The following is a 16,518-nucleotide window of genomic DNA, read 5'->3' as shown; positions in this document are numbered from 1 at the left end:
TTTCGACGACGCCAGTCCGACGACGATCGCAAGAAGGTTTTTATTCCGGATCGAAGAAATATCAACATAAATGCAAAACAGCAGAATGGTCAATATTTGGGGTCATTTTTATTGAGAAACTCAATATAAATGCAGGATTTGTTGTTTTCAAGACACCCAAAGGATTAAAAGTAAGGTTTTCTTACGATTTTCGACGTATTTCGCGACGCCAGTCCGACGACGATCGCAAGAAATATGCATCCAAAACAGCAGAATGGTCAATATTTGGACGGTTTTTATCCAAAACAATATAAATGCAGGATTTGTTGTTTTCAATATTTAAAAGTAAGGTTTTTTATTTTCGAGAAACTCAATATAAATATGCATCCAAAACAGCAGAATGGTCAATATTTGGAGGATTTTTATGTTGTTTTCAAGACACCCAAAGGATTAAAAGTAAGGTTTTCTTACGATTTTCGACGGTATTTCAGACGACGCCAGTCCGACGACGATCGCAAGAAATATGCATCCAAAACAGCAGAATGGTCAATATTTGGAGGTTTTTATTATGAGAAACTCAATATAAATGCAGGATTTGTTGTTTTCAAGACACCCAAAGGATTAAAAGTAAGGTTTTCTTACGATTTTCGACGGTATTTCGGACGACGCCAGTCCGACGACGATCGCAAAAATATGCATCCAAAACAGCAGAATGGTCAATATTTGGAGGTTTTTTATTATGAGAAACTCAAATAAATGCAGGATTTGTTGTTTTCAAGACACCCAAAGGATTAAAAATGAATTTTCTTATGATTTTCGACATTTCGGACGACGCCAGTCCGACGACGATCGCAAGAAATATGCATCAAAACAGCAGAATGGTCAATATTTGGAGGGTTTTTATTATGAGAAACTCAATATAAATGCAGGATTTGTTGTTTTCAAGACACCCCAAAGGATTAAAAACAGTAAGGTTTTCTTACGATTTTCGACGGTATTTCAGACGACGCCAGTCCGACGACGATCGCCAAAGAAATATGCATCCAAAACAGCAGAATGGTCAATATTTGGAGGGTTTTTATTATGAGAAACTCAATATAAATGCAGGATTTGTTGTGTTTTCAAGACGGACGACGCCAGTCCGACACGATCGCAAGAAATATGCATCCAAAACAGCAGAATGGTCAATTAAAAACTCAATATAAATGCAGGATTTGTTGTTTTCAAGACACCCAAGGTTTTCTTATCCAAAACAGCAGAATGGTTTATTAGGATTTTCGACGGTATTTCGGACGACGCCAGTCCGACGACGATCGCAAGAAATATGCATCCAAAACAGCAGAATGGTCAATATTTGGAGGTTTTTATTATGAGAAACTCAATATAAATGCAGGATTTGTTGTTTTCAAGACACCCAAAGGATTAAAAGTAAGGTTTTCTTACGATTTTCGACGGTATTTCGGACGACGCCAGTCCGACGACGATCGCAAGAAATATGCATATGCATCCAAAACAGCAGAATGGTCAATATTTGGAGGGTTTTTATTATGAGAAAAAGGATTAAAGTAAGGTTTTCTCAATATAAATGCAGGATTTGTTGTTTGGTCAAGACACCCAAAAGGATTAAAAGTAAAGGTTTTTCTTACGATTTTCGACGGTATTTCGGACGACGCCAGTCCGACGACGATCGCAAGAAATATGCATCCAAAACAGCAGAATGGTCAATATTTGGAGGGTTTTATTATGAGAAACTTATAAATGCAGAAACTTTCAAGATTAAATGCAGATTTTCGATTTGTTGTTTTCAAGACAGAAATATGCATCCAAAACAGCAGAATGGTCAATTAAAAGCAAGGTTTTTTTCTTATGATTTTCGACGATTTTCAAGACGGTATTTCGGGAAGGTTTTTATTACGATTTTCGATAATTTCGACGCCAGTCCGACGACGATCGGACGACGCCAGTCCGAAGAAATATGCATCCAAAACAGCAGAATGGTCAATATTTGGAGGGTTTTTATTATGAGAAACTCAATCAGGATTTGTTGTTTTCAAGACACCCAAAGGATATAAATTTTCGCAGGATTTGTTGCATTTCAAGACACCCAAAGGATTAAAAATGCAAGGTTTTCTTTTTCTTACGATTTTCGACGGTATTTCGGACGACGCCAGTCCGACGACGATCGCAAGAAATATGCATCCAAAACAGCAGAATGGTCAATATTTGGAGGATTTTATTATGAGAAACTCAATATAAATGCAGGAAACACTCAATATAAATTCAGGATGTTGTTTTGTTGTTTTCAAGACACCCAAATATTAAAAGTAAGGTTTTTTACGATTTTCGACGGTATTTCGGACGACGCCAGTCCGACGACGATCGGATGGTCAATATTTGGAGGATTTTTATCATGAGAAACTCAAAAAAATGTTTTCAAGACAGGATTTGTTGTTTTCAAGACACTCAAAAGATTAAAAAGTAAAACAGGTTTTCTTACGATTTTTCGACGGTATTTCGGAATATTCCAAAACAGCAGAATGGTCAATATTTGGAGGATTTTTATTATGAGAAATTCAATATAAATGCAGGAGTTTTCAAGACACCCAAAGGATTAAAAGTAAGGTTTTTACGGTATTTCAGACGACGCCAGTCCGACGAAGAAATATGCATCCAAAACAGCAGAATGGTCAATAAAGGATTTTTATTATGAGAAACTCAATATAAATGCAGGATTTGTTGTTTTCAAGACACCCAAAGGATTAAAAGTAAGGTTTTCTTACGATTTTCGACCCCAAAGGATTAATAAGGTTCGGACGACGCCAGTCCGACGACGATCGCAAGAAATATGCATCCAAAACAGCAGAATGGTCAATATTTGGAGGGTTTTATTAGGAGAAATTCAAAACAGCAGAAATATTTGGAGGATTTTTTTATCATGAGAAACTCAATATAAATGGTTTGTTGTTTTCAAGACACCCAAAGGATATTTGGAGGTATTTTTATGCATCCAAAACAGCAGAATGGTCAATATTTGGAGGGTTTTTATCATGAGAAACTCAATATAAATGCAGGATTTGTTGTTTTCAAGACACCGGAAGGATTAAAAGTAAGGTTTTCTTTTTATTATGAGAAATTCACGATTTTCCGACGGTATTTCGGACGACGCCAGTCCGACGACGATCGCAAGAAATATGCATCCAAAACAGCAGAATGGTCAATATTTGGAGGTTTTTATTATGAGAAATTCAATATAAATGCAGGATTTGTTGTTTTCAAGACATTTCGACCAAAGGATTAAAAGAATAATATTTGGTTTTCTTACGATTTTTTCGACGGACGACGCCAGTCCGGACCGACATGATCGCAAGAAATATGCATCCAAAAACAGCAGAATGGTCAATATTTGGATTTTTATTAGGCAGGATTTGTTGCTTTCGACACCCAGTCCGACGACGATCGCGCAAGAAATATGCATCCAAAACATCCAAAACAGCAGAATGGTCAATATTTGAGGGTTTTTATCATGAGAAACTCAATATAAATGCAGGATTTGTTGTTTTCAAGACACCCAAAGGATTAAAAGTAAGGTTTTTCTTTACTATTTTCGGATTTCGAAAGTCTCTTACGATTTTCGACGGTATTTCGGACGACGCCAGTCCGACAACGATCGCAAAAAATATGCATCCTAAACAGCAGAATGGTCAATATTTGGAGGGTTTTATTATGGGAAACTCAATATAAATGCAGGATTCGTTGGTTTTAAGACACCCAAAGATTAAAAGTAAGTTTTCTTACGATGTTCGACGGTATTTCGGACAACGCCAATCTGACAACGATCAAAAGAAATAGGCTGTGCATCCAAAACAGAAGAATGGTCAATATTTGGAGGTTTTTATTATGAGAAACTCAATATAAATGCAGGATTTTTTCTTTTTTCAGACAAGACCACCCAAAGGATTAAAACAGTAAGGTTTTCTTTACGATTTTTGACGGTATTTCCGACGACGCCAGTCCGACGACGATCGCAAGAAATATGCATCCAAAACAGCAGAATGGTCAATATTTGGAGGTTTTATTATGAGAAACTCAATATAAAATGCAGGATTTGTTGTTTTTCAAGACATCCAAAGGATTAAAAGTAAGGTTTTCTAACGATTTTTCGATGATATTTCAGACGACGCCAGTCCGACGACGATCGCAAGAAATATGCATCCAAAACAGCAGAATGGTCAATATTTGGAGGATTTTTTATGAGAAACTCAATATAAATGCAGGATTTGTTGTTTTCAAGACACCCAAAGTTAAAAGTTTTTCAATTTTGACGGTATTTCGGACGACGCCAGTCCGACGACGATCGGAAGAAATATAAAACAGCAGAATGGTTTTTATGAAAAACTCAATATAAATGCAGGATTTTTGTTGTTTTCAAGACACCCAAAGGATTAAAAACAGTAAGGTTTTCTTACGATTTTCGACGGTATTTCAGACGACGCCAGTCCGACGACGATCGCAAGAAATATGCATCCAAAACAGCAGAATGGTCAATATTTGGAGGATTTTATTATGAGAAACTCAATATAAATGCAGGATTTGTTGTTTTCAAGACACCCAAAGGATTAAAAATGTAAGGTTTTCTTACGATTTTCGACGGTATTTCAGACGACGCCAGTCCGACGACGATCGCAAGAAATATGGCAGAATGGTCAATATTTGGACTTTTTATTATGAAAAACTCAATATAAATGCAGGATTTTTTGTTTAAGACACCCAAAGGATTAAAAGTTCAGGTTTTCTTACGATTTTCGACGGTATTTCGGACGACGCCAGTCCGATCGATCGCAAGAAATATGCATCCAAAACAGCAGAATGGTCAATATTTGGAGGTTTTTATTATGAGAAACTCAATATAAATGCAGGATTTGTTGTTTTCAAGACACCCAAAGGATTAAACGATTTTCGACGTATTTCGGAGCCAGTCCGTTTCCAAAACAGCAGAATTCTATTTGGACGGTTTTTATTAGGAGAAATTCAATATAAATTGCAGATTTGTTGCTTTCAAGACACCCAAAGGATTAAAAGTAAGGTTTTCTTACGATTTTCGACAGTATTTCAGACGACGCCAGTCCGACGACGATCGCAAGAAATATGCATCCAAAACAGCAGAATGGTCAATATTTGGAGGGTTTTATTATGAGAAACTCAATATAAATGCAGGATTTGTTGCTTCAAGACACCCAAAGGATTAAAAGTAAGGTTTTCTTATGATTTTCAATTTCGACGACCCAGTCCGACGACGATCGCAAGAAATATGCATCCAAAACAGCAGAATGGTCAATATTTGGAGGTTTTATTATGAGAAACTCAATATAAATGCAGGATTTGTTGTTTTCAAGACACCCAAAGGATTAAAAGTAAGGTTTTCTTACTATTTTCGACGGTATTTCAGACGACGCCAGTCCGACGATGATCGCAAGAAATATGCATCCAAAACAGCAGAATGGTCAATATTTGGAGGATTTTATTATGAGAAACTCAATATAAATGCAGGATTTGTTGTTTTCAAGACACCCAAAGGAATAAAAGTAAGGTTTTCTTACGATTTTCGACGGTATTTCAGACGACGCCAGTCCGACGACGATCGGAAAGAAATATGCATCCAAAACAGCAGAATGGTCAATATTTGGACGGTTTTATTATGAGAAACTCAATATAAATGGAGGATTTGTTGTTTTCAATTTTTTCGACGATTTGTATTTCAACGACGATCGCAAGAAATATGCATCCAAAACAGCAGAATGGTCAATATTTGGTTTTTATTATGAGAAACTCAATATAAATGCAGGATTTGTTGTTTTCAAGACACCAAAGTTAAAAGTTTTTCTTACGATTTTTCGACGGTATTTCGGACGACGCCAGTCCGACGAATCACAAGAAATATGCATCCAAAACAGCAGAATGGTCAATATTTGGACGGATTTTTACAGAGAAACTCAATATAAAATGCAGGATTTGTTGTTTTCAAGACACCTCAAAGGATTAAAAGTAAGGTTTTACGATTTTCGATTTCGGTATTTCGGACGACGCCAGTCCGACGACGATCGCAAGAAATATGCATCCAAAACAGCAGAATGGTCAATATTTGGAATGAAACTCAATATAAATGCAGATTTGTTGTTTTCAAGACACCCAAAGGATTAAAAGTAAGGTTTTCTTACGATTTTCGACGATATTTCAGACGACGCCAGTCCGACGACGATCGCAAGAAATATGCATCCAAAACAGCAGAATGGTCAATATTTGGAGGGTTTTTATTATGAGAAACTCAATATAAAATGCAGGATTTGTTGTTTTCAAGACACCCAAAATTAAAAGTAAAGGTTTTCTTACGATTTTCGACGGTATTTTGACGACGCCAGTCCGACGACGATCGTTTTCCAAAACAGCAGAATGGTCAATATTTGGAGGTTTTTATTATGAGAAACTCAATATAAATACAGGATTTGTTGTTTTTCAAGACACCCAAAGGATTAAAAGTAAGGTTTTCTTACGATTTTCGACAGTATTTGGGACGACGCCAGTCCGACGACGATCGCAAGAAATATGCATCCAAAACAGCAGAATGGTCAATATTTGGAGGGTTTTATCATGAGAAACTCAATATAAATGCAGGATTTGTTGTTTTCAAGACACCCAAAGGATTAAAAGTAAGGTTTTCTTACGATTTTCGACGGTATTTCGGACGACGCCTGTCCGACGACGATCGCAAGAAATATGCATCCAAAACAGCAGAATGGTCAATATTTGGAGGATTTTTATTATAAGAAACTCAATATAAATGCAGGATTTGTTGTTTTTCAAGACACCTAAAGGATTAAAAGTAAGGTTTTCTTACGATTTTCGACGGTATTTCGGACGACGCCAGTCCGACGACGATCGCAAGAAATATGCATCCAAAACAGCAGAATGGTCAATATTTGGAGGGTTTTTATTATGAGAAACTCAATATAAATGCAGGATTTGTTGTTTTCAAGACACTCAAAGGATTAAAAGTAAGGTTTTCTTACGATTTTCGACGGTATTTCGGACGACGCCAGTCCGACGACGATCGCAAGAAATATGCATCCAAAACAGCAGAATGGTCAATATTTGGACGGTTTTTATTATGAGAAACTCAATATAAATGCAGGATTTGTTGTTTTCAAGACACCCAAAGAAATATGGATTAAAAGTAAGGTTTTCTTACGATTTTCGATTTTTCGGACGACGCCAGTCCGACGACGATCGCAAGAAATATGCATCCAAAACAGCAGAATGGTCAATATTTGGAGGATTTTATCATGAGAAACTCAATATAAATGCAGGATTTGTTGTTTTCAAGACACCCAAAGGATTGTAAGTAAGGTTTTCTTACGATTTTCGACAGTATTTCGACGACGCCAGTCCGACGACGATCGCAAGAAATATGCATCCAAAACAGCAGAATGGTCAATATTTGGAGGTTTTATTATGAGAAACTCAATATAAATGCAGGATTTGTTGTTTTCAAGACACCCAAAGGATTAAAAGTAAGGTTTTCTTACGATTTTCGACGGTATTTCAGACGACGCCAGTCCGACGACGATCGCAAGAAATATGCATCCAAAACAGCAGAATGGTCAATATTTGGAGGATTTTTATTCAATATAAATGCAGGATTTGTTGTTTTCAAGACACCAAAGGATTAAAAGTAAGGTTTTCTTATTTTTTTCGATTTGGCATTTCGGACGACGCCAGTCCGACGACGATCGCAAAATATGCATCCAAAACAGCAGAATGGTCAATATTTGGAGGTTTTTATTATGAGAAACTCAATATAAATGCAGGATTTGTTGTTTTCAAGACACCCAAAGGATTAAAAGTAAGGTTTGCTTACGATTTTCGACGGTATTTCGGACGACGCCAGTCCGACGACGATCGCAAAGAAATATGCATCCAAAACAGCAGAATGGTCAATATTTGGAGGTTTTTATTATGAGAAACTCAATATAAATGCAGGATTTGTTGTTTTCAAGACACCCAAAGGATTAAAAGTAAGGTTTTCTTACGATTTTCGACGGTATTTCGGACGACGCCAGTCCGACGACGATCGCAAGAAATATGCATCCAAAACAGCAGAATGGTCAATATTTGGAGGTTTTTATTATGAGAAACTCAATATAAATGCAGGATTTGTTGTTTTCAAGACACCCAAAGGATTAAAAGTAAGGTTTTCTTATGATTTTCGACAGTATTTCGACGACGCCAGTCCGACGACGATCGCAAGAAATATGCATCCAAAACAGCAGAATGGTCAATATTTGGAGGGTTTTTATTATGAGAAACTCAATATAAATGCAGGATTTGTTGTTTTCAAGACACCCAAAGGATTAAAAGTAAGGTTTTCTTACGATTTTCGACGGTATTTCGGACGACGCCAGTCCGACGACGATCGCAAGAAATATGCATCCAAAACAGCAGAATGGTCAATATTTGGAGGGTTTTATTATGAGAAACTCAATATAAATGCAGGATTTGTTGCGGTTTCAAGACACCCAAAGGATTAAAAGTAAGGTTTTCTTACGATTTTCGACGGTATTTCGGACGATGCCAGTCCGACGACGATCGCAAGAAATATGCATCCAAAACAGCAGAATGGTCAATATTTGGACGGTTTTTATTATGAGAAACTCAATATAAATGCAGGATTTGTTGTTTTCAAGACACCCAAAGGATTAAAAGTAAGGTTTTCTTACGATTTTCGACGGTATTTCGGACGACGCCAGTCCGACGACGATCGCAAGAAATATGCATCCAAAACAGCAGAATGGTCAATATTTGGAGGGTTTTTATTATGAGAAACTCAATATAAATGCAGGATTTGTTGTTTTCAAGACACCCAAAGGATTAAAAGTAAGGTTTTCATTTTCGACGGTATTTCGACGACCCAGTCCGACGACGATCGCAAGAAATATGCATCCAAAACAGCAGAATGGTCAATATTTGGAGGTTTTTATTATGAGAAACTCAATATAAATGCAGGATTTGTTGTTTTCAAGACACCCAAAGGATTAAAAGTAAGGTTTTCTTACGATTTTCGACGGTATTTCGACGATGCCAGTCCGACGACGATCGTAAGAAATATGCATCCAAAACAGCAGAATGGTCAATATTTGGAGGGTTTTATTATGAGAAACTCAATATAAATGCAGGATTTGTTGTTTTCAAGACACCCAAAGGATTAAAAGTAAGGTTTTCTTACGATTTTTGACGGTATTTCGACGACGCCAGTCCGACGATGATCGCAAGAAATATGCATCCAAAACAGCAGAATGGTCAATATTTGGACGGTTTTTATTATGAGAAACTCAATATAAATGCAGGATTTGTTGTTTTCAAGACACCCAAAGGATTAAAAGTAAGGTTTTCTTACGATTTTCGACAGTATTTCGGACGACGCCAGTCCGACGACGATCGCAAGAAATATGCATCCAAAACAGCAGAATGGTCAATATTTGGAGGGTTTTTATTATGAGAAACTCAATATAAATGCAGGATTTGTTGTTTTCAAGACACCCAAAGGATTAAAAGTAAGGTTTTCTTACGATTTTCGACGGTATTTCGACGACGCCAGTCCGACGACGATCGCAAGAAATATGCATCCAAAACAGCAGAATGGTCAATATTTGGAGGGTTTTATTAAATGAGAAAAAACTCAATATAAATGCAGGATTTTTGTTTTCAAAACACCCAATGGTCAAGGGATTAAAAGAAACAAGGTTTTTTGTTTACGATTTTCGACGGTATTTCGACGACGCCAGTCCGACGACGATCGCAAGAAATATGCATCCAAAACAGCAGAATGGTCAATATTTGGAGGTTTTATCATGAGAAACTCAATATAAATGCAGGATTTGTTGTTTTCAAGACACCCAAAAGGATTAAAAAAAGGTTTTCTTAAAACTGAAAATTTTCGACGGTATTTCGACGACGCCAGTCCGACACGATCGCAAGAAATATGCATCAAAACAGCAGAATGGTCAATATTTGGAGGTTTTATTATGAGAAACTCAATATAAATGCAGGATTTGTTGTTTTCTCAAGACCCCCAAAGGATTAAAAATAAAAACAAATTCTTACGATTTTCGACGGTATTTTGGATGACGCCAGTCCACCTTTTTCACGACGATCGCAAAGAAATATGCATCCAAAACAGCAGAATGGTCAATATTTGGAGGGTTTTTATTAGAGAAACTCAATATAAATGCAGGATTTGTTGTTTTCAAGACACCCAAAGGATTAAAACGATTTTCGAATTATTTCTTCACGCCAGTCTGACGATTTTCGCAAGAAATATGCATCCAAAACAGCAGAATGGTCATATTTGACGTTGAGAAACTCAATATAAATGCAGAATTAAGTTGTTTTCAAGACACCCCAAATACACCCAAGAACGGAATTAAAAGTCCCAAGGTTTTCTTACATTTTCGACCTTTCCAGTTTTCGAAACGATGCCAGTCCGACGACGATCGCAAGAAATATGCATCCAAAACAGCAGAATGGTCAATATTTGGACTTTTATTACCTTTCAAACTCAATATAAATGCAGAATTTGTTGTTTTCAAGACCCTAAAGGATTAAAAGTAAGGTTTTCTTACGATTTTTAAACAACTCAGTATTTCGGACCGATGCCAGTCCGATTCGATCGCAAAGAAATATGCATCAAAACAGCAGAATGGTCAATATTTGGCACGCGGTTTTATTATGAGAAATTCAATATAAATGCAGGATTTGTTGTTTTCAAGACACCCAAAGGATTAAAAGTAAGGTTTTCTTACGATTTTCGATATATTTTGATGCACTGACGATGCCAGTCCGACGAGCCCCCGATATGCATCCAAAACAGCAGAATGGTCGGGGTTTTTTATTATGAGAAATAATATAAATGCAGGATCAAAACACCAGAAAAAGTAAGGTTTTTCATTTTGACGTATTTCGACCCAATATTTGGCACCAATTTTGGATTTTTTATTATGAGAAACTCAATATAAATGCAGGATTTGTTGTTTTCAATACACCCAAAGGATTAAAAGTACACTTTTCTACGGTTTTCTTTTCAGATCGCACGCCAGTCCGACGACGTGATCGAAAGAAATATTCATCCAAAACAGCAGAATGGTCATTTGGACATTATGAAAACTCAATATAAATGCAGGATTTGTTGTTTTCTTAACCACAAAGGATTAAAAGTAATTTCTATAAATTTCATTTTTCCACCATTAGAAGTCATCTTTTTTTTCTAGTCCGACGATGATCGCAAGAAATATGCATCCAAAACAGCAGAATGGTCAATATTTGGAGGTTTTTATTATGAGAAACTCAATATAAATGCAGGATTTGTTGCTTTCAATACACCCAAAGGATTAAAAGTAAGGTTTTCTTTCCACGATTTTCGACATTTCAGATTTACTTCCACTCACCGACCTTCCATCCAAAACTAGCAGAATGGTCAATATTTGGACGGTTTTTATTATGAGAAATTGCATATAAATGCATCATTGTTGTTTTCAAGAACCCAAAGGTCAAAGTAAGGTTTTCACGATTTTCGACTGGAGGTTTTATCCAAACAGCAGAATGGTCAATATTTGGACGGCCTCAATATAAATGCAGGATTTTCAAACACCCAAAGGATTAAAAGTCTTTCAAGACACCCGCAAGAAATATGCATTAAAACAGCAGAATGGTCAAGGTTTTCACTAAAGGATTAAAAGTAAAGTCCAATATTTCATACCTCCTTCATCCGCATTCATCGTCCAAAACACAGAATCTAATTTCTTCTTGGTTACTTGGCACCTATTATATCCCTTGTACCAGTCCGGCAATCCCTAAGAATGGTCAATATTTGGAGGTTTTATTATGAGAAATTCAATATAAATGCAGGATTTGTTGCCAAGACACCCAAAGATTAAAAGTAAGGTTTTCTTACTATTTTTCCCATCATCCCCAAACTTCTTCCGACGAAAATATGCATCCAAAACAGCAGAATGGTCAATATTTGGACGGTTTTTATTAGGAGAAATTCAATATAAATGCAGGATTTGTTGTTTTCAAGACACTCCAAATACTTAAAAGTAAGGTTTTCTTACTATTTTCGACTAGTAAGGATTAAAACCCAACAAAAACAGCAGAATGGTCAATATTTGTTTTCTTAATATAAATGCAGGATTTGTTGTTTTCAAGACACCCAAAGGATTACATTCTTTACATTTCGGACGCATTACAGTCCGACTTGATCCATCCAAAACAGCAGAATTCAAAACTCTGAGAAACTCAATCATGCAGGATTTGTTGTTTTCAAGACCTCTTAAAAGTAAGGTTTTCTAATTTTCGATAGTATTTATAACCCTGTCCGACAAAAATATGCATCCAAAACAGCAGAATGGTCAATATTTGGACGGTTTTATTATGAGAAACTCAATATAAATGCAGGATTCATTGTTTTCAAGACACCCAAAGGATTAAAAGTAAGGTTTTCCTCTTATACTTTTCTTTCGAAGAAATTGCATCCAAAACAGCAGAATGGTCAATACTTTTTATTAATAAACCTTAAACCCAGTTTTCAAGACACTCCAAAGATTAAAAGTAAGGTTTTCTACACTTCTTTCCCCACAGTATTTTGACCACCTTCCGATACTCCTAAAGAAATATGCATCCAAAACAGCAGAATGGTCAATAAACATAGCAGCCTTTCCCACTTGACACCCAAAGAGGTTTTTATTATTTTCACTTCCCTTTCAAATCCAAAACAGTCAGAATGGTCACTTTGGAGGATTCAATATAAAATGCAGGATTTGTTGTCCCTTTTAAGACCTTCAAAGGATTAAAAGTAAGGTTTTCTTTATCCATTTTCGACGGTCCATCCACCGTTCCACTCCCTTCATCCAAAACAGCACCCTATTTGGAGGATTTATCATATTAAAACTCAATATTAAAAGTAAGGTTTTCAGCTTGTTTTTCTTTCATGACTTATCGCTTACTTAAGGATTCCAGTCCGGCCCTTGCCCCTTAAAATATCATTTCGGACTTACGCCATTCCGACGATTTCCTCCTTTTTAAATATGCATCCAAAACAGAGAATGGTCAAGCCCCCTTCCAAAAAAACACCAATTTACCTTTGTGAGACACCTTCATAAATCCCTCCAACTTTTATTGTTTTCAAGACACCCATTCTCTCTTCATTAAACTCTTTCATCTCCCCTTTGGTCATTTCTTTTTGCACTTCTTAGTTTTCTTTTTCCAACTGATTTCCTCATTCTCACGTGTCCTCAGCCTCCCATTCTCCTCCTCCAGCCAGAATGGTCTGGAGTTTTTATTAGCCACCGCAGGAGTTGTTTTCAAGACCCTTTATCTTCTTACACCCATCCTGACCTCTTTACTCCAACGACTCACCCATCCAAAAACAAACAATATGCTATTTTAAACAGCAGAATGGTCAATTAAAAGTAATTTGGGATCAAACCCACAAACAAAAATATGCAAAAACAGCAAATGGTCAACATTTGCTCACCCTTTTATTATGGAGATGAAAAGGCTCAATATAAATGCAACAAACACAAGGAAATACAAAAAAACGGTTGTTTTCAATAAACAGCACACCAATGCAGGATTTGTTGTTTTCAAGAAGACCAAAACTAAGAAAGTTTTCTTACACAAGAATTTTTGACCGGCACTATTTCTGACTAAAAGACGCAAAAAGATGCATCAAAACAGCAAAATGGTCACATATTTTACAGACAAACAATATAAATGCGGATTTGTTGCTCAAACAAACTAACAAAATCCCGGTCTTCCAACAAACCGGCATCCAAAAAAAACGTTGGGAAATCCAAAAAAAACAAATGGTCAATATTTGGAGGGTTTTTATTATGAGAAATTCAATATAAATGCAGGATTTGTTGCTTTCAAGACACCCAAAGGATTAAAAGTAAGGTTTTCTTAATATTTTCGACGGTATTTCGGACGACGCCAGTCCGACGATGATCGCAAGAAATATGCATCCAAAACAGCAGAATGGTCAATATTTGGACGGTTTTTATCAGGAGAAATTCAATATAAATGCAGGATTTGTTGCTTTCAAGACACCCAAAGGATTAAAAGTAAGGTTTTCTTTACGATTTTCGACGGTATTTTGACGACGCCAGTCCGACGATTCGTGCAAGAAATATGCATCCAAAACAGCAGAATGGTCAATATTTGGACGGTTTTATTATGAGAAACTCAATATAAATGCAGGATTCATTGTTTTCAAGACACCCAAAGGATTAAAAGTAAGGTTTTCTTACGATTTTCGACGGTATTTCGACGACGCCAGTCCGACGATGATCGCAAGAAATATGCATCCAAAACAGCAGAATGGTCAATATTTGGAGGGTTTTTATTATGAGAAACTCAATATAAATGCAGGATTTGTTGTTTTCAAGACCCCAAAGGATTAAAAGTAAGGTTTTCTTACGATTTTCGACGGTTTTCGACGACGCCAGTCCGACGACGATCGCAAGAAATATGCATCCAAAACAGCAGAATGGTCAATATTTGGAGGTTTTATTATGAGAAATTCAATATAAATGCAGGATTTGTTGTTTTCAAGACACCCAAAGGATTAAAAGTAAGGTTTTCTTACGATTTTCGACGGTATTTCGACGACGCCAGTCCGACAACGATCGCAAGAAATATGCATCCAAAACAGCAGAATGGTCAATATTTGGAGGATTTTTATCATGAGAAACTCAATATAAATGCAGGATTTGTTGTTTTCAAGACACCCAAAGCATTAAAAGTAAGGTTTTCTTACGATTTTCGAACGACGCCAGTCCAACGACGATCGCAAGAAATATGCATCCAAAACAGCAGAATGGTCAATATTTGGACTTTTTATTATTTTCAATATAAATGCAGAATTTGTTGTTTTCAAGACACCTAAAGGATTAAAAGTAAGGTTTTCTTACGATTTTCGACGGTATTTCAGACGACGCCAGTCCGACGATGATCGCAAGAAATATGCATCCAAAACAGCAGAATGGTCAATATTTGGAGGGTTTTTATCATGAGAAACTCAATATAAATGCAGGATTTGTTGTTTTCAAGACACCCAAAGGATTAAAAGTAAGGTTTTCTTACGATTTTCGACGGTATTTCGACGACGCCTGTCCGACGACGATCGCAAGAAATATGCATCCAAAACAGCAGAATGGTCAATATTTGGACGGTTTTTATTATGAGAAACTCAATATAAATGCAGGATTTGTTGTTTTCAAGACACCCAAAGGATTAAAAGTAAGGTTTTCTTACGATTTTCGACGGTATTTCGGACGACGCCAGTCCGACGACGATCGCAAGAAATATGCATCCAAAACAGCAGAATGGTCAATATTTGGAGGATTTTTATCATGAGAAACTCAATATAAATGCAGGATTTGTTGTTTTCAAGACACCCAAAGGATTAAAAGTAAGGTTTTCTTACGATTTTCGACGGTATTTCGGACGACGCCAGTCCGACGACGATCGCAAGAAATATGCATCCAAAACAGCAGAATGGTCAATATTTGGAGGATTTTTATCATGAGAAACTCAATATAAATGCAGGATTTGTTGTTTTCAAGACACCCAAAGGATTAAAAGTAAGGTTTTCTTACGATTTTCGACGGTATTTCGGACGACGCCAGTCCGACGACGATCGCAAGAAATATGCATCCAAAACAGCAGAATGGTCAATATTTGGAGGGTTTTTATTATGAGAAACTCAATATAAATGCAGGATTTGTTGTTTTCAAGACACCCAAAGGATTAAAAGTAAGGTTTTCTTACGATTTTCGACGGTATTTCGGACGACGCCAGTCCGACGACGATCGCAAGAAATATGCATCCAAAACAGCAGAATGGTCAATATTTGGAGGATTTTTATTATGAGAAACTCAATATAAATGCAGGATTTGTTGTTTTCAAGACACCCAAAGGATTAAAAGTAAGGTTTTCTTACGATTTTCGACGGTATTTCAGACGACGCCAGTCCGACGACGATCGCAAGAAATATGCATCCAAAACAGCAGAATGGTCAATATTTGGAGGATTTTTATTATGAGAAACTCAATATAAATGCAGGATTTGTTGTTTTCAAGACACCCAAAGGATTAAAAGTAAGGTTTTCTTACGATTTTCGACGGTATTTCGGACGATGCCAGTCCGACGACGATCGCAAGAAATATGCATCCAAAACAGCAGAATGGTCAATATTTGGACAGTTTTTATTATGAGAAACTCAATATAAATGCAGGATTCGTTGTTATCATGACACCCTAAGGAATAAAATTAAAGTTTTCTTATAATTCTCGACGGTAATATTTGGGATGACTCTGTGTCCAATGCATATGATGGAAGAAAATTTACATTCGCCGATTTTTTCATAGAGCAATATTCACTAAATTACTGATTTTTGTTTTATTTTCATGACTAAATACATTTTTCATG

The 16,518-nt window shown here is 36.5% G+C and overlaps 1 protein-coding gene across 4 annotated transcripts in view; it reads right to left on the bottom strand.

Moving 5' to 3' along the window:
- Sf3b2 (splicing factor 3b subunit 2) overlaps positions 1-16,518 on the bottom strand; it is a 286,261-nt gene that overhangs the window by 254,069 nt on the left and 15,674 nt on the right. Inside the window, exon 1 of one of the 4 annotated variants that reach the window (XM_067102040.1) lies at positions 8,579-8,651. The exons of the other annotated variants lie outside the window; for them this stretch is intronic. Coding sequence (XP_066958141.1) covers positions 8,579-8,636 — 58 coding nt within the window. The 5' untranslated portion in view covers positions 8,637-8,651. Of the gene's footprint in view, positions 1-8,578; positions 8,652-16,518 lie in introns of those variants that run through there. 4 annotated transcript variants of the gene reach the window in all.

Source organism: Macrobrachium rosenbergii, chromosome 58, assembly GCF_040412425.1.
Source record: "Macrobrachium rosenbergii isolate ZJJX-2024 chromosome 58, ASM4041242v1, whole genome shotgun sequence".
In the NCBI taxonomy this organism is placed as follows: Eukaryota; Metazoa; Arthropoda; class Malacostraca; order Decapoda; family Palaemonidae; genus Macrobrachium; species Macrobrachium rosenbergii.
The sequence above is the reverse complement of the archived record's forward strand: the minus strand, read 5'-3'. Positions and strand labels throughout refer to the sequence as shown.